The sequence below is a fragment of the Hetaerina americana genome, unplaced genomic scaffold (assembly GCF_022747635.1).
Source record: "Hetaerina americana unplaced genomic scaffold, ioHetAmer1.1.p SCAF_13, whole genome shotgun sequence".
Lineage (NCBI taxonomy): Eukaryota > Metazoa > Arthropoda > Insecta > Odonata > Calopterygidae > Hetaerina > Hetaerina americana.
Genome location: NW_027286403.1, coordinates 1,233,565 through 1,256,461, shown reverse-complemented (window position 1 = coordinate 1,256,461; position 22,897 = coordinate 1,233,565). Strand labels below are relative to the sequence as shown.

Sequence of the window (22,897 nt, the reverse complement as noted above, 5' to 3'; positions counted from 1 at the left end):
CAACAATTGTCAAATGATGTACATAAATATAGAACAAATAATCATTCTTCCCATTATGTTATATTCTAACTTTTAATATGTAGATTTTTTCATCCGTTGAAAGCATTTTTAATTCTTTTTATCATGTGAATTCGAATTACAACTGGTGATATGATGCAAAAAAACAGTAAATTTATCCTCATTTATCAGTATAAAATGATTCAAAGTTAGCGTTATTTAATGATTATAAGCTCGGTGCTATGACCAAACCCAGCAATATTGAGTTCTCTGTAATGAATAAATTCACTTATAGAAAAATTGAGAAGACAGAAAGCATTCAAAAAATACAGTTAGAATAGACAGGTTTCTGATTGCTGATGACATCACTATTCTGCTGTGAGAGAAGTAGAGCTGGAGTAAATGTATAAAATTCTGATGTCTAGATATAATATGAGGATAAATGAAGACGAAACAAGTTCTCACTGTCAGAAACATAGCGCACAGGATCAGGTAACCGTGTCAAAGAAAAATGAAAATAGAAGCATATACATATTTGAGAAGAAAATATATTTGAATGCAATAGTAAAAAAATTAGAAGAGTAGGAACAATAAACAAAGGACATTATTCAGTTAGTAAGGGAAGATTTTCACATTAAAGGACATGCATATATGGGTAAGAAAGCAGCTGTTTAAAACCTATGTATGGAGTCTAATACTTAATAAAAGTAACAATTTGAGTTAATTAAAGAAAAAGGTTTTACTGCAGAAAATTCCGAGGGGATAGAGAAAAGGAGCAATGAATAATATTTTAGAAGGATTGGATAGGTATCTTGCCTAAAGAAGAAATATTACCTTACAGATAATAAAGAAGGTAAACTGCAGAGTGAGCAGATATTGAAGTAAGATCTCAAAGGCATCCAGTGAATGAGGGAAAGAACCACAAATGCAGTCCAGGTCTAGAATACATTAGTAACCTTTAAGAGGAGCCTGGCCATTAGCCATACATGGAGGTGAAGACATTGGTACAAAATCAGGGAAAGTGGAGATCTGTGGCAGACCAATCTTTTGGTTTCCCAATGAAGTAGAAAATCCCAGTGTTTTCAAAGTGACTTTACTTTTGAAGTAAAGCTGGATTGATTTTACATCAATGAAGAACCAATAAATTTTTATTTTACTACCCATTTTAGATAATAGTGAGTAATTAACCATTTAATAATCAACAGTTATTATAGAAATCGGCAAAAGTAAACATTAATAAGTTTCTAATATGGAATGTCCCAATTTTACAATCAAAGAGTATTTCATTATAATTCTCAATTCTAATTAATATTCTGCAAAACGGATGGGGTGCAAGTGTGGAAAGCATGGCAGCCTGGTGGATATTAAACTGAATGGCCAATCGGAGGTTCCAGGGTCACAAGTGGAGGCTGGAGGGTAAAGTGGAGTTATAGCAGAGGTAAGAATAGAAATGTAATTCCAAATGATGTTATAGTCCATGGCCTCCCTTAGATTCTCAAAGCTCTCATTTAGTGCAAATAGACTATGATTAATTTTGCTAAGCCAGTCTTGTACCACAAGATTTTAAATAAATGAAAAATGACTTACATTATCCAACTTTAAGACAACTTCATGCATTGAGGTATTGTCCATTTTCCGATAGTGGACAACATAATCAGTGACATTACTTCCATCTTGAGGCGGTTCCCAAACAAGTAAAACAGAGGAATTGGAAACAGCAGTCACATGGAGTTCTTCCACAGGTCCAGGTAGTAAACCAGTTCCTGATATATTAAAAAAGATAGATCGTTGGAATATATTAAACAACAAGAATGTATGCATACTGTGAGAATATATTCTGACTATAAAGGCATTCAATAAAAAATGGATTGACTCTATTAAAAGAGAAACTATCGGAGAAAAATTTAGCCATGATATGTAGGCTAAGAAATAATCAAGGAATTTCATAGAATTTGAAAATTCTCTATTGCCGTGCAAAGCATTTCTATGGTGTTCCCTAGAATTAAAGGTTGAATGAAAAACATTCCTCATGAAATGTGGTTCACAGGCAAACTTAACTTTCTCTTGCTCTGAAATGCCTAAGTTAAGTGATAAAAATAACAGTGACTAAATGACTTAATACGTACCTTCTGCAAAGCATTGGACAATGTTCCCCGCATATGGAAGACAAGCTGTTGCTATGGCCAGTGCACTATCAACAATCACACCTGCACATAAACTCAGGCAAGGAGATGGTGCTCCTCTGCGCTGGCAACATTTTTGGTGATTGCGCCCACCAGAAGCACATCTAACTAGCTTGGCTAATTCTGGTTCACAAGTAGTAACGAGTCTGCGGATATCACTCATGTTTGCATCATAGGAGCAGATTGGGAGGCAAGCATCACTCAATCTCACTTGCACACAACAAGCTGTCATATTGTAAAGGCTACTTGGTCCATCTATCCACTGTCAATTTTGAAAGAATAGAGAGAGTTACCATATGTTCAGTTAAAAGTTTTGTTCACAAAACATTTTAAAAGCAATAATATTTATCCACGTGCATTAAAAATATCCTATTACTGTAATAAAATGAAGTCTGGTCTGTCGAACAAATGGCTTGATAAAATTGATACATGTTTCTGTATATGAAAAATCTAAATTAAAGTTTAAAAAAAATTAAATAGATAAAGACAGTAAATTATAGAATATTTAAGCCTCATAAATAAAATTCTAAGGAGAGACATCTTTGTTACTTGATTTAGGAAAAATAGGATAAATATCTCTCTAAAGTTATTTATAATTATCACTTAGCAAACTTTGTCTCAATATTGGGAGACTAAAATGTTCAAAGTCCTCACTGATCAGGTATATTAATTACTAATAATCCCCAAGTATGGGAAATAATACTATGAGAATTCAACCAGTATTCAGTGAGATCAAAAACCTTGTCTTTTTGAGCAATACATTCTCAAATATCTTACTTTAAGGATGACCCTGACAAGTCTTTTCCTAATACAGGGATAAAAAAATCCATAATCACAGTAATCAACCCGAAGGTCGGTTTGGTATGTGATGGTACAGTTCACCCAGTACTAAGCCTGACAGCATGTGAAATTCAAACATCAGGGTAGGGGGCCTTGTCCTTTCCCTGTGCCTGTTATGGTTTCCCAGGAAGATCTGGCACCCAAAAAATCACATAGATTGTGTGGAGCTGCAGGTGCCCAGAAAATAGCCCAGGAATCGAACCCAGGACCCTCTGGTCGGTTGTCCGACGCTCTCCCCCCTGGACTACCACGACCCAAAATACAGAATTAATCATTGGTAATTTAAAAACTGAAGAGGCTGAAAGGTCATACTTGTACTCAGCGAGTGAAATCACACAAAGTACATAAATGTGTTAGTCAAGGAAAAATATGTTAAGAGAACCTGACTGAATCTACATAAAATAAGCCAACATTTAAGAAGTTGCCAAGGTGAAACTGAAGCAGAAGCACTAGCATTTATTTTTTATAGCTATTTTTATGTCATCCAGCAAAAGGCAATACATTTTAAATGAAGATGTGGTTAGGATACATATATGGCATTTATATTTGGTCTTACCTACAGAAAAACTGGGAAGGGTCACATATGAATTTAAAAAGTAGTGTGAATTACATTTTAAATAGGTTTTCTTATATTTTTGCTTGCAATTTAGTTGAAAAAATGGTTGACAATCATAAAATTAGAGTAACACCTTAACATCATTCACACCCTTTGTATTTAAATAATCTTTTGGTTGTTATAAGAACCTCATTTTTCTCATATAATGTATCCATTATATGAATTGAAAAATAATAATCTGGAATTAAATAACTCATTGAATTCCAAATTGTAACAAGTCTCTGGGTATGTTTCCTCATTGATTATTATGAAAATTCTCTCCTTCTTCATTAAAGTAAGGCAATTTTTGCTTTAAATCTACAGGTATGTCACTGATTATTTTAAGAGGGAAGAAAATGAAATAAAACTGATTTACTTAATCCTTCATTCATAAACCTTATTTGCTAAGCCGATTAAATTAAAACAGATTTGATTCAAGTGTAAAGAGAAGGACATTTCATACGCTTGCATGCTATAAAATATGGTTGAAAAATCTAAATTATAGTAATCTTAACTCTCGAGCACATTTACATCCTTTGAGTTATGCAACCAAGCGTTATGATCGATACAAACAATTGCATAAACACCAGGATACAGGAAATATTGTGTTTCTACATATTGGTTTTGAACTGGGCTACGTTAATTTCGGCCCACCAGCCGGCGGCGGCAGTCCACGACCATTGTTGATGATTTTTGCTTCATGACATTTGTAGCTTCCTCTTCATTTGGACAAAAACCTTGACGTGGAGGAAGGACTTTAATATTCAAATGACCCCTAGAATTGTCCTGGTGAAAGCAATGGTAATTGCTTCTAAAAGGATCACCCAAGCTAAAGATAGGTCAAAAGATCGGAATCAAACCAATGGTAGTCATCAATTCAGCAGTACTAAAAATTTCCCACTATAATCCAAAATATGCAAATACTTATTTAAAAATCTGCCATTCTATTCTTCCCTGCACACAGCACAAAATATTGCTGACAATACTAACCCTTTCTTCCATGTCTGTTTCCTCTTGCACAACAGCACTAGGGGTATGAAATATTATTCTAGAAGAAGGCTGACCAACTCCATGAGCATTTACTGCTTCCAGATAAACCTCATATTTTACATTGTGTTTTAGACCTTGCAGCAAGAATGGGGAACCCTGCAAAAACAGAAAACTTTGATATATTCATCTTGAAGTTTCATAAAGGTTGATGAATAAATGAACAAAAACATATATATATATATATATATATATATATATATATATATATATATATATATATATATATATATATATATATATATATATATATATATATGCTTTCGTAGACGTAACATGGAAGTGCCAAATAGTACAATACACAGTAACACACAATATAGAAACACAAAAAAAGAAGAACACTCACACGTATTTTCTTGATATTTCGACGGAAACAATCCGTCTTCATCTGAAGATATAGAAGTAATGACTGCTGGAATTGTTGAGGTGAGGGGTGCGAGAGAAAGGGAAGGGGGCCAGGGGAAGGGGAGAACGGGAGGCGAAGAAGGGGTGAGAGGAATGGTTGGGGAGAGGAAAGGGAGAGGGAAGAGGTGGAATTGACACAAAATCGGAAAATAGAACAACATGCTCACCGCAACTATTGCAACATACGAGACCCATGTTTTAACCTACAAAGTATTGATCAAGACCTCGCAAGTCAAAACAAAGGCCACGTACACCAAAACTCATTAGGAAAAACACAGTGTCCACCCCCCGATATGCTTTGCTTCCACAAAGTAACAATTTTAGGCCACTCTCATCAGTGAACGACATTGAGGCCCGGAGCATCGAGCAAGATGCAAAACCTGCCCTATTTTCACCACTCCACCCCACTCCAACCCACCATTTAACTCTCTCCCGCCCTTCCCCTATTCCTCTTGCACTTCCAAGAATGTTGTTTATCTTCTTACCTGTAAACTCTGCCCGTCCTTTTACATAGGCCAATGTTCCACACCACTTAACATTAGGATTAATAACCACCGCGCCTCGTGCAATCCCTCCTCCCCGTCCGCGGGTCTCCCTATCCCTAAACATGCTTTCCATCATAATACCCCTTTCAACCAGTGCTACAATGTTTCCGTACTAGCATCCCTTCCCACATCCGATAACCCTATAGAATTAAAAACTCTTGAAATGGCATTCATTTACATCTGTATGGCCTATCAGCATCCGGGCCTCAATGTCGTTCACTGATGAGAGTGGCCTAAAATTGTTAGTTTGTGGAAGCAAAGCATATCGGGGGGTGGACACTGTGTTTTTCCTAATGAGTTTTGGTGTACGTGGCCTTTGTTTTGACTTGCGAGGTCTTGATCAATACTTTGTAGGTTAAAACATGGGTCTCGTATGTTGCAATAGTTGCGGTGAGCATGTTGTTCTATTTTCCAATTTTGTGTCAATTCCACCTCTTCCCTCTCCCTTTCCTCTCCCCAACCATTCCTCACACCCCTTCTTCGCCTCCCGTTCTCCCCTTCCCCTGGACCCCTTCCCTTTCTCTCGCACCCCTCACCTCAACAATTCCAGCAGTCATTACTTCTATATCTTCAGATGAAGACGAATTGTTTCCGTCGAAATATCAAGAAAATACGTGTGAGTGTTCTTCTTTTTTTTGTGTTTCTATATTGTGTGTTACTGTGTATTGTACTATTCGGCACTTCCGTGTTATGTCTACGAAAGCATATATATATATTCAAACAAAAAATCCCGCCAAGTGGTGAACAAATACTTATTCACATAGAAATAGATATATGGAAAAGGGATAGGAACACACATAAGGATGAACACAGTAGAGGTGGGGAAGGTGGAATCAGGCAAATCATGAGTTTAAATATATATGTATATATATACACATATATATATATACACATATATATATATATATATATATATATATATATATATATATATATATATATATATATACACACACACATATATATATATACACATATATACACCCCTCAATTCCTTCATCTCCAAACTCAATGATTCCTCATCTTTGTCTTTCACCTCGACCATTTCATCCTCTCAGATTACCTTCCTCGATGTTAATATTTCCCTCAGCAACAACAAATTCCTTACCTCTGTTCACACCAAACCTACTAATAAGCAGCAATACCTTCATTACAGCAGTTGTCACCCCTCCCATACCAAGCGCTCCCTCCCTTACTCTCTTTCTATCCGCGGTCACCGCATTTGCAACCATCCCGAATCCCTTAACAAATACCTTAACAACCTTCACCACTCCCTCCTCCAACGAGGATACCCTGATTCTCTCCTCCATAAAAAAAATACTTAAACATTCCTACACCCCCAAGCCTGCGTCAACCACAGACTCCCAGCCTCTCTCAATCTGTACTACCTACTTCCCAGGCATCCAGTCTCTCAAAGTCATCCTCAAAGACCTATTCCCCATCCTCAAAAATCACAACACTTCCTCCAACCTTCTCCCCAATTGCCCCTCTGTCACCTTCAAACGTCCCGCCAACCTAGCAGATATCCTCAAATCCACCAGGCCACTCTCAAAATCCCCTCACACACCCAGAGCCATACCCACTCCATGTCATCGAGCAAGATGCAAAACCTGCCCTATTTTCACCACTCCACCCCACTCCATCCCACCATTCAACTCTCTCCCGCCCTTCCCCTATTCCTCTTGCACTTCCAAGAATGTTGTTTATCTTATTACCTGTAAACTCTGCCCGTCCTTTTACATAGGCCAATGTTCCACACTACTTAACATTAGGATTAATAACCACCGCGCCTCGTGCAATCCCTCCTCCCCGTCCACGGGTCTCCCCATCCCTAAACATGCTTCCCATCATAATACCCCCTTCAACCAGTGTTACAATGTTTCCGTCCTAGCGTCCCTTCCCACATCCGATAACCCTATAGAATTAAAAACCCTTGAATTGGCTTTCATTTACATCTGTATGGCCTATCAGCATCCGGGCCTCAATGTCGTTCACTGATGGGAGTGGCCTAAAACTGTTACTTTCACCCCTTCCCTCTCCCTTTCCTCTCCCCAACCATTCCTTTCACCCGTCCTTCGCCTCCCGTTCTCCCCTTCCCCTGGTCCCCTTCCCTTTCTCTCGCACCCCTCACCTCAACAATTCCAGCAGTCATTACTTCTACATCTTCAGAGGAAGACGGATTGTTTCCGTCGAAATATCAAGAAAATACGTGTGAGTGTTCTCTTTTTTTGTGTTTCTATATTATGTGTTACTGTGTATTGTACTATATATATATATATATATATATATATATATATATAACTATTAACTCTCAAAGACAAATAATAATTAATCCAGGTTAATGAGTTTTAATTTATAAAATTAAATACTGAGAATGAATACAAATATAAAAAAGTTATCCTTGTATATATTGAAAGGGAACAAAATCTAATGCTCATCCTGGTCAAATATTTCTGTTGCAATGGGTAATTCTTTGAAATTGGTACAAACCTGAATACTCATGATGATTTGATAATCCTCATCAGAGGTTGTAACGATTCTGTAATGGAGGATATATGATGTTACAGTGTCACCATTTAATTTTGGGATATCCCAATGGATGACAGCAAATTCATCATGCACATTAGAAACCCGAAGGCCAACTGGTTCACTTGGAAGCACTCCATATCCTTGCATGAGGCAACTGTTGAAGGTGGTCATATGTTTTACACACCTGTTAATTGAATGACAATATTGTGTGAGAAATTATTTTCAATTGCCACATAATGTTAAAGCTAGATATATTTCCCAGCAAAAATAAATGTTCATAATGTCATTTTTTCATAAGATATTTGAAGCTAAGGACAATACGTATCTCTGCAGAGAAGGTTGAACAAAGATGCAATTAAGAGTAAAACGTTACAGGGGATTGCAGGGAGAGGGAGAGATTTGGGGATAACAGTGCTAAAAATTATTTAGCCAATAAAGGTTTTACTGCCTGAAAGGCATGATACCAATAGGGTCTACTATATCAATTAAGAGCTGATAAATTTTCTGCCTCATAATGCCCATCAGGTTTGTACACCTCCCTTGTAATTATAAAATATAGACAAATTATCTGAATAATATACATTTGTATATCAAGCATTAGTAAATATTGCTGGTTACATTCATATTAAAATGTATGAGGGAAAAGATCGGCCTTCACCAATGATAGTTTTCCACATAGGTGGTTTTTATCTGAATATGTTACTTTTAGACTAAATTTTAACAAATTTACAAGATGATTAACAAGTCTTTTACCTCGTAGTTTAATCTTAAGAATAAAAATGGACAGTATTTACTGAAATTAATGACTTTCAAATGCTAATTTACAATATTTTTACATTTTAGATAAATCATCAATATGTAGAATCAATAGCCTCATTACTGGCTTTAAATACCTAAAAAATAGCCTGAAGCTACAGAAAGATCATCTAACTACATTTTTAAAATAATCTCTGTATACATGGAGAATGCTCTTGTACCCATTTCAGTAATCTGGGGTTCATTAGCTCTACAAAACTTTGGATTACTTGATAGTATCATGCCTAAGATTGGATCCATTACTTTTGCTTTATTGAACGTGTTGATACCAGGTAAATAAGATAAGAACATATAAATATTTAATTCTGCAGAGCTATTAGCAATAAAAAAACCATGATAATTTTCTTAATATTCTTCTTTAAACTTTCACTAGTTAAGCATATACGAGGGTGATCTGAAAAGTTTCTGACTAACAAAGATACAAGACATTTTTTCTGAAATTTTCTGAGGTCGGAAACTTTTCAGACCACCCTCGTAAATTATTAGTGAAATCTTAATATTAAATACTTTAAATAATATAGTTTACAAATGTATGAGGAATTAAATGCGATTTGTTATATTAATATTTAACCCACTAAACTTACTTGAAATAGCTAAAATCTATCTGTGTGACATTTCCTGTGCATAATTGCTGACAGAGTGCAGGCAATCCACGAGCTCGGCAACAGGGAGAATGATCCTGGCCATTGGTCAGGCAACTAAATGACTCCGTTACCCAGGGAGCACATATCATGAGATCAGTTACTTGAGCAATACGTGATAGAGCTGGTTCACACAATTTGTCCAAGCACCTAGAAGTAAGACAAATAGTGTATAAAATTGATAAAGTGGACAATCAAATAGTTATGCTAGAGAGGTTACCACGCATTTGTACAGAATTTATGATTGGATTATTCAATGTGTGAAATACAGGAAATAGAAATGAGCAATGCTTTTTTAAAAAAAAGAAAGAATGGCATTTATCTTAATAGGATGAGACAGAGGTGGTATCTAATAATGGCTCTCAAGAGACCAAAAAAGCAATTTTTCTATCTGAACCACTTACTTCCTCAAGGTTCAATTCTTCCAAGCCTTTCTCTAACATTTTTTCCTATCTGAAACAATGTACAACCACCACTAGTCTACCACACTAGTATCCCTCAGTAATTCACAGATGTCCAACAAATCTTGGGGACATGTACAAAGCCACCAGCTGCCTCAACGATTGACCCTCGCCTCTAATTATCCCACTGACAACTTGCAATTTCACAAGATGCAAAACCAGTCCCATTATATTAATTTTTCAAACAAAAGAGAGAACAAACTAAATTGACTAAAATGCACCAAAATGGATGTAAAAAACTTCCATGAGTGAAGCCTGACCCTGTAAGGTTTATCTGCTCCATTATGATCAATCACTCCCTTTTCCCTGCCAGTTCCTAAGCATGTCTGCCTTCACACAGTTTATTTTAATAGTTTTACAATGTTTCTATCTTGTCCCTTCCTTCTTTACTCACAGAAATGGAAGAGGTATGCAGACAACTTTTGCAAGCTTGTATTTTCCCTGGATTAAATAGATTACAATGAAAAATCTTTCATTAACTTTTCCCTTTCCTCAACCATCACTTGTTTCCCTCAGCATTATTCCCCTACTATCACTTTTCCCTTCCACACACTCTCCCTCTTTTGCACATACTCCCTTCCCTCCTTCCTTTACAAAATTATTCTTTTGGTTCTTACCCTGCACCACCTTTTTTACAATGTCTTCATCAATGTTCTTCTTCCAAAAAAGTTTGTGGTGCATCCACTGAAATTGTATGCGGAAAAACGTAAAAAAGTGTAGATGCAAAAATTGTATTTGGTCTCCAAAGTACCTCTTGAAAAGGTCTTTATGGATATATTTGACAGATTGAATGCCTGGAAAGAAAGTCATGCACCTGGAGAAAATGTGTGGGTTATTATTTTGGGTAAGTTTGGGTATGTGGACAATGTGGAAGATTTTTACTAAAAAATCACCCGTTATGACCAACCACAAAACACCGGCTAACTTATTACCTTAATGTCCCTTCATCACATTTAGTCAAAAAGCCACACCAACACCTTGTGACCAACCATAACGTCCCATTTTTACCACTCCTTCCCACCCTCAAAACTCACCGATTCCCTTCATTCCACTTCACTCCCTTATACACTTCCCACAATATGATTCATCAACCCAATTGCACTCTGCCCTCCTTTTTAGTGGGCAATACACCACATCCCTGAATATCCTAAAACACAATCTGCACTTCTTACAACTCTTCTTCAACCTCAATCTCTCTACCAGTTCCAAATATGCCTTGATCTATGGTGTTCTCTTCAATGACTGTTTTAATGTCTCAATTATTGCCTACTTCCCCCCTCAGATGCACCATTTTAAGTTGAAAACCATTAAGGTGGCATGTATTTGATTCTTAGGAGTACACTTAGACCCAGGCTTTAACCTTGATCTTTATGGAGTGCCCTCTCACTTCCCATCAAACCCTAATCTAGCTGGCAAGTCTCTTGAAACCCTCTATCCACATGCCCTACACCTGCCCTACCCTCTGGCCAACTAACGATACTATCAGTCTCCTTTCTTCTGCTAAGGTAGGTGGTTGTGCTAGAAAAATATTCAATAAACTTAACTTTGCATCCTCTTTTGTGCCATCTTCACCTCTGTGACTACACTTGGAGTCCCACCCACGAATATTTTTAACCCTAAATAATTATACTCATATATATGCCCATGCATGAGAATCTTACATGTAGTGCATTAGCCAGCTCATTTGGTAAGGCACTTGTCTAAGAAAAATGAGAGGTCTGGATTCTACAATAATCATATTGCAGATATAAGTAAAAATAACAGAAATTTGAAATAGATTTAACAGAATTTCCTTAATATTCAGACACAATGCATACATCATTGCTTTCAATTTGGTGTCTCATTTACTGCAATTTTTTTAAAATTACGGATAATTGTAACTTACGTGGGATGAGTGATTCCTTTGTTCTTGCAGCATGTTCTAACATCAGGAAGCTTTGGTATTTTAGGAGCAGGTGAATCTTGACCTTTGGAAAGCTTTGGAGTATTTGTAAATGGAATGTATGTAACAGCTCTGAGAGCATATGAAGGAAGGCTGCTACCATATATGTTTAATGCAGTGGCTGTAGCTTCATACATAGTAAATGGCTGAAGGCCAGTTATTATAGTGGTATTCTGTTTGGCTGGTACCTAAAAATATAATACTGTAATTAGTCCTTAGGCTTCTGCGATGCCTATCTGATGAATTCATGCTTGTTCCGGGAATAACTGTTGCGTAGGTGAGTTGATGGACAACTGTTTCGCCCCAAGTCCTGGAGGCATCTCCTGGAGGAGAATCCAAACAATTTCAATCGTGAGGATGGCTACACCCGTGCTCCCACATGGAAAAGGGTGATTCCCATTGGTCACCAAGAAAGAGCCAATCAGATAGCTCCCGGCCAGCTCCTATATATAGCGGCCAAATTGCAATGCAGATCACTTTGACTTGAAGCCGCCTCCAGGACTGTAGGCAAAACAGTTGTCCATCAATTCACCTAAGCAATGGTAATTCCTGGAAGCAGCATGAATTCATAATACAGTAGCTTGATGTAGATGTTCAAAAATATGGTACACATGAAATTGTAATTATTGAATACTGGGCTTCTAAAAGAGGAAGAGATTATCAACGTTACACTGTTACATCAAATATTTGCTTCCCTTTTGTCTAAGGCACTTGGGGTGAAAATTAACGCAAGACAAATTATATTAAGTGATAACATTAGTTGTAGAAAGGTTTTTAACCCCATTTTTATATTCAATTAAGGATATAGACTGTATGTAAACTATGGAAAGATATATAATACTGCATAGAATATACATATAGTAGAAAAAGTATGGCAGTGGTTCTCAAAAACAGTGAAAGGCCAAATCAAGAATAGATAATATTAGATAGCCATTAAAATTTTTTAAGCACTAACCTTGACAGTAATGGTAGTGTTCAATAATTGAGTTTGGCTAATAGCAGGCTGGAGAGTTGATGTTGCATTAGAAATTGTAGCATCAGTGCCATCATCATCAAAGTTCCGTAGGGCAGTTAAATTAACAACCACTTCTGTAACAGTGTCTCCATTTTCCAGTGGTGGAGCCCATGAAACTTGTAAGGAAGTATCTGACAAAACCACTACACGCAATCTCTCAGGTGCACTGGGGAGAATTTCTATAATGGAAAGTTATAAGGCATAAAAATAGGGGTGATTACATTTCAAGTAAATTTATGACTTAAATCACCCAAAAAGCAAAAGAATGGTAAATTATTTCCCAAAAGCTTACCAACTCCTTCAACAATACAAGCTAAAGTTTGTTCTGTATATGTGGAACATGAGAAATGGGTTTTGATATTGTCAGTTATCACAGTATATTCCCCCCGACAAACATCTTGGCATATATCTGGGACTCCTTCTTGTATGCAGCAAGGCACATGATTTCTTCCATCTGTTTATATGAAGAAATGAAATAAGATAAATGAAATCATATACATTATATTAAGCATAAGGGGGTACTTTATTTTAATGAATAAACTTGAAAGAGTTCAAATTTAAAAACTGATTGAAAATCAATGATGAAGCAGTTATTAACGCTGAAAACATACAATTCTCAGAATGAAATAAATTATTTTAATATGTCATAGAAAATTTTTGTACTTAAGGGATACAATCTGTTCTAAGTTTTTAATTACTATATTAAAATAAGAACTTACCAGCCATGCATTTTACAATGGCAGGAAAATCAGGTTCACACACTTCTGGATCTTGTCCAGTGCCTTCCAAAATGCTTTGAATGCTACAGAAACCATAGCAATTTGTGGATACATTGGCTTCTACACAGCAGTCGGTGTAATTATGATTCTTTGCAAATGCTTCTTTTGACATATGGTACCCATACTCAAGAGGATCAGATTTGTTGTCTGGTGGTAAAACCTCTCTGGATAAAACTGAATAAAAAAAAGTCTTTTTAAATTTCCTTAAATATAACCCAAAATACCTAAGCATTAGTTTTACAAATATAATTAGGCATGTAATTTATGTAAATAATCATTTTCTCCACTTATACTGTAGCTGAGGACTACCCTTGGCCAAATATTATCCAAAGGGGAGGTACTTGTAATATTTGAATACCATGGATTTGACTGTGAACAGTCTTGCAGCAATCTGTTAATATTGTAATGTTCGATTTACAGTACTTTCAAATACAGGAAAATAAAAATCTTATGGTATAACTTTTTTATTTAAAGAATGTTCTCTCATTCCAATCATTTCGTGTCTCAATATAGGAAAGATGGTATATGGTGAATATATGGAAGTGAATATTTACATAAATATTCATTTTGCACCTATTAACATCTCTAGGAGAAAGTGCTTTTGAGAGAATCCATATATAGCGAGCATAATATTGGATACCAAATGTTTGAGGAGACATATAATTCTTAGATACTATGAAAACCCAAAACTATAAGAATTAAACCAACAATTTTTTCATTAATTGTGAATGAAATGAAACATTTAGACAATTACTGGAATTTTATATACTAGGTATATTGGGTGCAAGGATTAGGTATACCTGAATCATATGGAGTCATGATGTTACAAGAACAACATGGTAATACATGTATGACCACTCTCACTTAAAAGAGAACAAGACCCTTCTTGATCAGGAATAGGAGGTAAGGAGTAATGTAAATTTAACAAAGATTTTGTAGAAAATAAAATAAAAAGCTCACCGCTAAGTTTGTGGAATGATCGTAAAATTGGGTTGCTATTGACTTCACACACATATATTCCGGAGTCCATAGGTTTTGATTGTTTGATAACAAGCACCCAAACATCACCACCTGAAAAAATACATTAATATATTACATTAAATGCTACAAGAAATACTTGTATGACAGAATTTCATTTGAAATGAAACTTACAAAAAGTTCAACAAAGTTATCAATATTTTCAGTGGTATAAATTTAATGCACAATTAAATAAAATTTTTCACACCTTTGTGTTAAAATGAATACTCTTTTAAATCCAGGGTCTAATAAACTAGATGTGCAAGAAATTATAAAAATTATTCCCTGTCCTGTAGTAATGTATGGGACTTAAATTATCAAAATTAGTTACATCAAATTACTTGCCTGATTTTATCTTTCCTTTTCGTGAAGCAGCTGTAGATAAAAAGAAATATATATATATGAGAACATACCTTACCCATTTTCTTGTTTAATCCTCAATAATTTTTTTATAGAAATGTGTTAATCTCTTCCAATTTCAACAGGTTTTTTTTACAAACATTAGCTTTACAGATTAACCCAGAAAGTTTATTTCCTCATTTTGACTTCATGCGATCACTTTTAGGAAAGTAGCATTACTCTAATCAGTTTTAACCCTCACCCACTCCATCAAATTGCAATGGAATTTTGCCAATTCCCAATGCTGCTTCACCATAAAATTTTGTTTCACTTCTATTCAAATAATGTAACTGCCTCAAAAATGGCTTCATGAAAGAGAGAATGGTTACCCATAGAGAGTTACGTATTTCTGTTTGTGATGTGATGGTTATATATGAAAATAATTGTGACCCTGGGTTTACTATAAATACCATGAATGGAGTGCATTAGAAAAAGGTTACAGTGATAGTTTTGGTGATTTTCTGGAATAGCCACCATGGTCTCCAATATTCATGTCAGATTATCTAAGGGAGCATCAGTTAGTGATTAGGGGCACAGATTAATGGCAATAATTCATAAAGGGTGACTGGGGAAGAGAGCCCATAAATTAAAGTATGCAAATGAGACAAAAACCACTGAAAGTTATATGGGAATGAGTCATGATTGTGAATGAACGTCCAATTCAGGGAAGGATCTAAATCAGTTAGGGAAACAATTTTCCGCATACTATTTACTAGTAATGCCACATGAATCTAATTTAAACTGAATTCTTATGTCATATTCTTCAATAATCCCTTTTTTAAAATGAACGGTGCAATCTGAACAAACCCCAATTCATAGGTTTTTAATTACTAAATTATTTTTTAATTATTAACTAAATTAAATTTTTTCCACTACTTACAATCAACAGATTTATGCCCATCAATAGTTCATCCTCTCTAGACTGTAACTCAAGTAGTAAAAATAACATTCTGCACATGTATACACAGTGCATAATTTCTTGCTTTCAATAAGTGAGATTTATCCTGAAATTTGATACACCATTCACAAACACTACCCCTTAGACACTACCTCCTTCTTTGAAGGAAGCATCCAGCTTCTTATTTTAATTGCTTTGAATGCAATGACATTTTTATGATTCCACAAACCATATGCAAAATCATAATCTAAATATAGCTTTGCCAGACTGGTCAACCCTACTCTGGTTATTGATCAGGAAAATAAGAAGAAGAAAGTTTATTTCAACATTCTTATAGAGATGAAATGTATAGAAGGAATATCTAGTTTTGAATATCCATTTAAAGCACCTTCTCATGCAGTAACCTACCATGCCTAGTTGTTGATTACAATCTACAAAATTACATGGCTTTACTAGAGGTATTTTTGTCATTACTTAAAGTTGTGAAGAAGTATATTACAAAAACAATTTTTTCCAAATTTTTTAAAGCCATGTTAATATCTTAAGACTAAATGTACAAGTATTATGGGGATTTTGAGCAACTGCACTGAAACATAGCACTTCTTAAATAATGGTGTTAAAAATCTCATTCTATTTATCAAATCGGTTCATAAATTTATAGCAAAAAATTTAATAAATATTTTTAGAATTAATACCACATCAACACAGCTGATAGAGGGTGCTCTGAATGATAGGAAAGAGAGCATTATTCAGAAGTAAATCTACTAAAGAAGAGGACAAATAGCTGGTGTGGACACATAATGAAACACTAAGGACTATTAATATTACATTGTTTGGCTAAGTGGAATCAAAAATTTGTATGTCCAAACCTAGGCTGAACAATATCTGACAACTGTTGGAGGCACTAGGATGCTATGAGCAGCTATCCTATGACTCCAATGTTGAGCTCTAAGGACCCACTCAGAGCCAGAGTACTTGGAGGAATGAACTATAATATCTGGATTTGAAACTAAAGGGCACAAGAAAGGATGCAATTTTCTCCTGATTTCATTGCATGGAACCTTTGTTAATTGATTTTGGGAAAGTTGAGACATTCTCAAGCAAAAACTTGGTAATAACTCAGCATTTGGATATGATTTAATTTATGAAAAACATAGTCAGCAACTCATGAAACAGTTCTGCAAATAAATATATTGTAATGCAACAGTTTTCTTGTCCAAGAGTTGGTATAATGATGGCAAACTTATCAACTAAAGCTTCTATTCAGGGCTAAGAGGACTTAAGACGGTGGCCAGGGACCATTGCAAGAGAATCAATCAATTGACGAGACATTGTTTCTGCAAGGCCCTTACCTGCATCATGCAAGACGTGGAAGCGCGGGTCAGCCGTGACTCTTGTTTCACCGGCAGTCAATACACGTCGGCTATGGCGCTCTCGGTCTTCCCTCTTCCACATGACAGCAGCATCACCAGCATCGCGGACCACACATGTGATGAGTGCATCATCACCCTCATACACATGCACCGGGTGGGTCAAACTATCCCGGATACTCGGAAGACCTCCTGATCATGAGAAAGAAGGGAAGAGCCAATCAAGGCAGTGAGAATCTGAGAATACATCTGAATACTTGTACAACATCATTAAGTACATCAGTTTTACTCTACCTTCACAAATAATGTGACGATCATTACACTGTTACATACTAGAGTAGAATATGATTGAATACTCATTGTCCTTTACTGGGCAGGCAATTTGGAGGGAAGAGTGCCTTTCAGGAGGAATCTTCAAAGAGGAGGGTTACAGAATTTCCTCTAAAAGGAATGTCGAAAACAGGTGTAGGATGAGAATCAATGAAGAAAATTTAAAGTTAAATGGTTTTTGAGAAAGAGGAAGACTAAGTTATATGCTAAAGTAGGAGTTCATATTGGTTGTCAGGTTTTGTTCAGTAAGGCAATGAATCAAATAGAAGTATCATGGTTCCATCAATCTGTATTTTATACCTTTAAATAATAGCAATAATACTATGATACCTAGCAATAATAATATGATTTTAAATGAAAAATGTTATAGGCAAATATACATGCTGGCCTAGTGAGTAAAGCATTAGAAAATGGACTGAACAGTCCCAGGTTCAAACTCTGGTTGAAGCCTTTGCATTAGCCACTTCTAGTGTGTAGCTATGCAAAGTTCTGATCACTATAAATGGAGAAAGAAAATCCTGGCCCCTGTCCTCTCTAAGACAGAATTTCACACGATTTTAAGCATTGTTTGGGTTTAAGCTCTACCCTTACAATCAAAACCAGCCTCCAAATGCACTAACTGAATTAATGGTTTACATTAATTTATTTCTAACCCATTGTCTAGTGTAGTATCAACTTGGACCATGATTTTCTCATTCACTCAAAGGTGCATATGATTTGAACATCAGTATAGGGCATTCATTTCAGAAACTGGTGTAAATTCTATATTAACTCTACTTAACTCCACCACTTTCCAGCAAGTACCACGGCCCTGAAATACTAATCTGATTGGCTTCATTAGCAGGTGTAGTTTTTAGGGAAGGTAACCGACAGCATCTTGAATGATGCTGGTTTTACTTCACATACTGCCCACCCTCCTGGCAAAGGGACAGAAGAGAAGCAATAGGCATATTCCACCCATATGAATCAATAGATCAATGAATTGCTATTAACTTAAAAGAGTGGGAAGGGTAACACTGAAATTAGTCTTCCACATTCGTGAAAGGAGAAAGGGATTAGGGATTGGGCAGGGAATAAAGGGTTTTACGTTGGTGTTTCAGGTGGGCTGGATGGATAAAAATGGGTTGGGGGAGAAGAAATGATAAGTGGTTTCTTTATTAAGGGAGTGCCTTTATTGCATGCCTAGCGGCCATCCACCAATCCGGCACCCTTGCCCAGCTCCTGACAGCCGTTAGTCGTGATAGTGGGGGAAGGGAACCGGCAGTCGAGGGCATTGATTGGCTTGGTGGGATGCAAGAGATGGGAAGAGAGGGGGTAATAAATGGAATGGGAAGTTGTGCGGGGCAGTGAATTCCTTCAACGCTTGTGAAGGAAGGTTAGGTGGATTAGGTACCCTGTGGGGGGAGATAAAATGAGCAATCGTAGACCTATGCCCAAATTTTTCACCCTACTGCTCTTTTGATGAATAAACAAAAATTATATAGTTTTATTACACATGATTTAATTACTTAGCATAATATTATTCTTTGAAAATATGTCACAACATCCCATATTATTGATCACAGTAGCTTCATCAAACTAGAATTTTGATTTATTATTTTGAAACTCTATTGATTGTATTTTGTCTCAGATATTATGATGCATGGCAATTAATGAATATTAATACTTACAGTTGGAGCAAAAATATTGATTGAATTCAATGTACAGAAGGAGATACAACTAGTGAAAATAGAGGGAATTAATAATATTTTTTTTATTTTCCCTAATAATGGTCTCAAGAACTGCAACTCCCAATTTTGAATTTGTTATAGGTTTTTAAACTTTAATTGAAATCAAGATTCACCTATTTCAATTAGAATATTACCCATATGAATAATTGAAAAAATAAAATAAATCTCATACACAAGCTTTAAGAGAGATATCTCATTGAAATTTATGGATTCCACTTGGTAGTATTTTCATATAGAAAGAACCCCTGGCCAACAATGATACATAAATTATATGCCTCATGTGACTGTTTCATTTACAGTAAAATGTGAAATTTAACCAAATTGCAGGGTCGCACCCAAAAGTGGTAGGACTGATTTTCTCTGGCGCGAACGGAGCGGTGGAGGGGGGTCTGCCTGGCAGGGTAAGGTGGAGGGGGCTCTTATCAACAGACCGACACCAACCTCAGTCGCCTGCGGGCTGTCGTTGAGTGAGGACACCGTTTTTAGTGAAGCAAGTTTTTTGTCCGCGTCGAAAAACAAAATGAATCTGAATTTAGAGCAACGTTATTCCGTGAAGTTTTGTGCGAAACTCGGGAAGACGGCAACTGAGACCCTCGATATGATCAAGCAGGCTTATGGGGACACTGCCTTAAGCCGTTCCACAGTATTTGAGTGGCACAAGTTGTTTAAAGAGGGTAGGGAGCTCGTTGAAGACGACCATCACTCCGGACGGCCGTCGACGGCATGAACCGACACGAATGTGGACAGAGTGAGGACACTGCTGAACACAGACCGACGCTTAATCAGTGAAGAAATTGCAGACCAGTTGGGTCTGTCTGCATCCAACGTCCAACGCATTATTTCACAGGATTTGGCCATGCGCAAGGTGTGCGCCAAGATGGTGCCGAAAATTCTGAGTGTCGACCAACAGCTCCTGGCCAAATACGGCGTTGCCACATTGCCGCACCCGCCCTATTCTCCCGATTTGGCGCCACCGGACTTCTTCTTCTTCCCCCTGATGAAAAGACAGCTCAAGGGAGGACGTTTTGACTCGATAAAGGCCGTTCAAGAGGCTTCGACGAGGGTCATCAACGGCATTCCGGAAGAAAATTTCCAGCGGGCGTGCGGGGAATGAGAGCAACGTTATACTAAGTGTGTAGCAGCTCAAGGAGCATACTTTGAAGATTATTAAGTCGATGTAAGTATATCGTCAATAAAATTGTAAAAAAATCAGTCCTACCACTTTTGGGTGCGACCCTGTATTAATGCATTAATATCGAAAATATCTACCTTCAACTGAATGATTACGAATGCTTTTTGGTTAATATTATTGCTAATGGTGGCTAGCTGCATAACTACTAGTTGTCATAGTTTGGTAATACATCACTATCTATATTTAGAGCTGCAAATATGAAAATTATTTTAACCCATGGAATTTATGTCCAGGAAAAATTATTTTTCCAAATTATCTTGTGAAGAAAATATACATGGGTGGTTTGAAAAGTTTCCGACTAAGAAAATTTCAGAAAAAATGTCTTGTATCTTTGTTAAATCGGAAAATTTTCAGACCACCCTCGTATAATTTCAAATTAATGTATACGCAGTCTTTTGGATAACAAGCAAAGTGCAAAAAGCAAGATGCTTAAGCCAGTTGTCATTATGCAATAAATATTTATTATCTGTAATGCCATTTAAAAATTCATTGGAAGAAAAATGTTCCAGGACTAACAAAGGTATTCATCGAAGTGTAAAAATGTTTCCGGTTACTTAAGTCAACGACAATGGTACCTGAGAAGAATTAAAATCATGCATCATTTTGCATTTTATTAATGTGCAGTTCCTTAATTATGCAGAGAATTGATATATTATAACATATTATATGTAATATCACCCAAAATATTTGGCCAAATATTCTGTAGACTGCAATTGTGGTTGGCATTGCTTGATGGTTTTCTTTTATTTTCATTCCTTCTCTTAATGTTTGGTATTATTTTGGTACAGTATAATCATGGAGTAAGCACAGCCTGCGCAAAGCAAAAGTTGATGAATTTATGCTCTCTCTTTGTGGTAAATTCTTTTCCTGGTTGCTAATAAAGAGTCAAACTGAAGAGCTCCTAACTGAGACAAGACCAAAAGATAGTGCAACAAAAAAGTTTTCCGTTTCCGCAGAACCCAGTCTAAAAACTAAAATATTTATTAATCTTGCTTGAAGAACACGGTTCAGGATAATAAAATTTTTTCACTCCCCCATCACCCACATAAAAGTGAAAATCTTACGTGGTGACGCAAAAGTTACCGGATAATATTTAGAATCTATAGTATTCGAGTGGCTACGAAATTCAAAGCATAGTTCCGCTGCCAAATACTCTACTTCCTTCAAATGTGGAGCGCCTTCGACTACCCATATCCTAACCTCCTCTAAGTGTCCCCGTTTCACTCCAGTAGCCGTGAACTAGGCAGCGGGTAATAATCGGCATCAATCACGGCTGGCGATAAGCACCTCTTTGTCAAAAATAATCAATTCCGCAACTCTACACGGAACTCCGAAGCCCATTACACGCGGCAGAGGTGGTTGACGAAAATAATGAGGCGACCTCGCCAGGGATCCCGCAACAAACCATCCATAAACAGCTATTATGGAAGCACTATGGAGCAAGCAAGCAGTGCGGTGCTTTCATTCTGGCTATCGACCCGCGGGAGGCGGCTTTTGAAACAAAATGGGGTGGCCAGTCGCTCCCACGAGTCACTCGGAGGTCCGCTGCAGAGATTCCCGAGATTTGCGTGACCATGTGGGGTGGCGGAAGCGGGTGTGGGGGGCAAAGGGGGCCGAGGGCGCCGGAGGGGAGGGGGCGCGTCATGCCAAGTCCATCGCGTGTCCCGCCGCCGGCTTCCTTTGCCGGCGCAGAGGGCGTTGCTGAGTCACGCTTTGGGCGGGGAGTCCGGGGTCATGGAGGGCATGGGGGAGAGGGAAGAGGTCGGTATTGGGTCACTCCGACCTCCGAAGCCACTTCTAACTCCCACGCCCTGCCGAGTGAGCGCTCTCCCCACGGCCCGATATTACGTACACCGAGCCGAGTGTCGACTAGAAGAGGCTACCGCCGCTTAATCAACCCACCAAAGTCCTTTTTTACTACCGAAGTTTGGGGCCGCGCAGAAGCATATTCCGGACGTTTCAATGCCCGCTGGTCACCCCACCTCCACGAACGTCATCATGGGTAAGGAATTAAGGTTGTGCCTCGAAAGATGTCGTAACGCATCAAGTTAATTATAATTTTGAGCATGATTCAATGTCGATCAAATACAAATTTCTTAATGCGGTTTATGTTATGGCATCGCCAGAAGTTCATATAAACGGTGTTCAAAGGTTGGGTGTCAGAGG

The 22,897-nt window shown here is 37.1% G+C and overlaps 1 protein-coding gene across 5 annotated transcripts in view; it reads right to left on the bottom strand.

Annotated features, from left to right (window-relative positions):
* The window catches only part of LOC139686039 (Ig-like and fibronectin type-III domain-containing protein 1), an 862,041-nt gene that overhangs the window by 18,657 nt on the left and 820,487 nt on the right, over nucleotides 1-22,897 (bottom strand). For 4 of the 5 annotated variants that reach the window (XM_071583133.1, XM_071583132.1, XM_071583131.1 and 1 more), the window contains 12 exons: nucleotides 17,462-17,671; nucleotides 15,158-15,187; nucleotides 14,756-14,866; nucleotides 13,736-13,969; nucleotides 13,309-13,470; nucleotides 12,957-13,195; nucleotides 11,945-12,189; nucleotides 9,542-9,748; nucleotides 8,103-8,325; nucleotides 4,606-4,761; nucleotides 2,124-2,442; nucleotides 1,585-1,760 (listed from right to left, as the gene is read on the bottom strand). In XM_071583133.1, the coding sequence (XP_071439234.1) occupies nucleotides 1,585-1,760; nucleotides 2,124-2,442; nucleotides 4,606-4,761; nucleotides 8,103-8,325; nucleotides 9,542-9,748; nucleotides 11,945-12,189; nucleotides 12,957-13,195; nucleotides 13,309-13,470; nucleotides 13,736-13,969; nucleotides 14,756-14,866; nucleotides 15,158-15,187; nucleotides 17,462-17,671 (2,312 nt within the window). The remainder of the gene's footprint in view (nucleotides 1-1,584; nucleotides 1,761-2,123; nucleotides 2,443-4,605; nucleotides 4,762-8,102; nucleotides 8,326-9,541; nucleotides 9,749-11,944; nucleotides 12,190-12,956; nucleotides 13,196-13,308; nucleotides 13,471-13,735; nucleotides 13,970-14,755; nucleotides 14,867-15,157; nucleotides 15,188-17,461; nucleotides 17,672-22,897) is intronic. The other variant, XM_071583134.1, reaches the window with a different exon arrangement.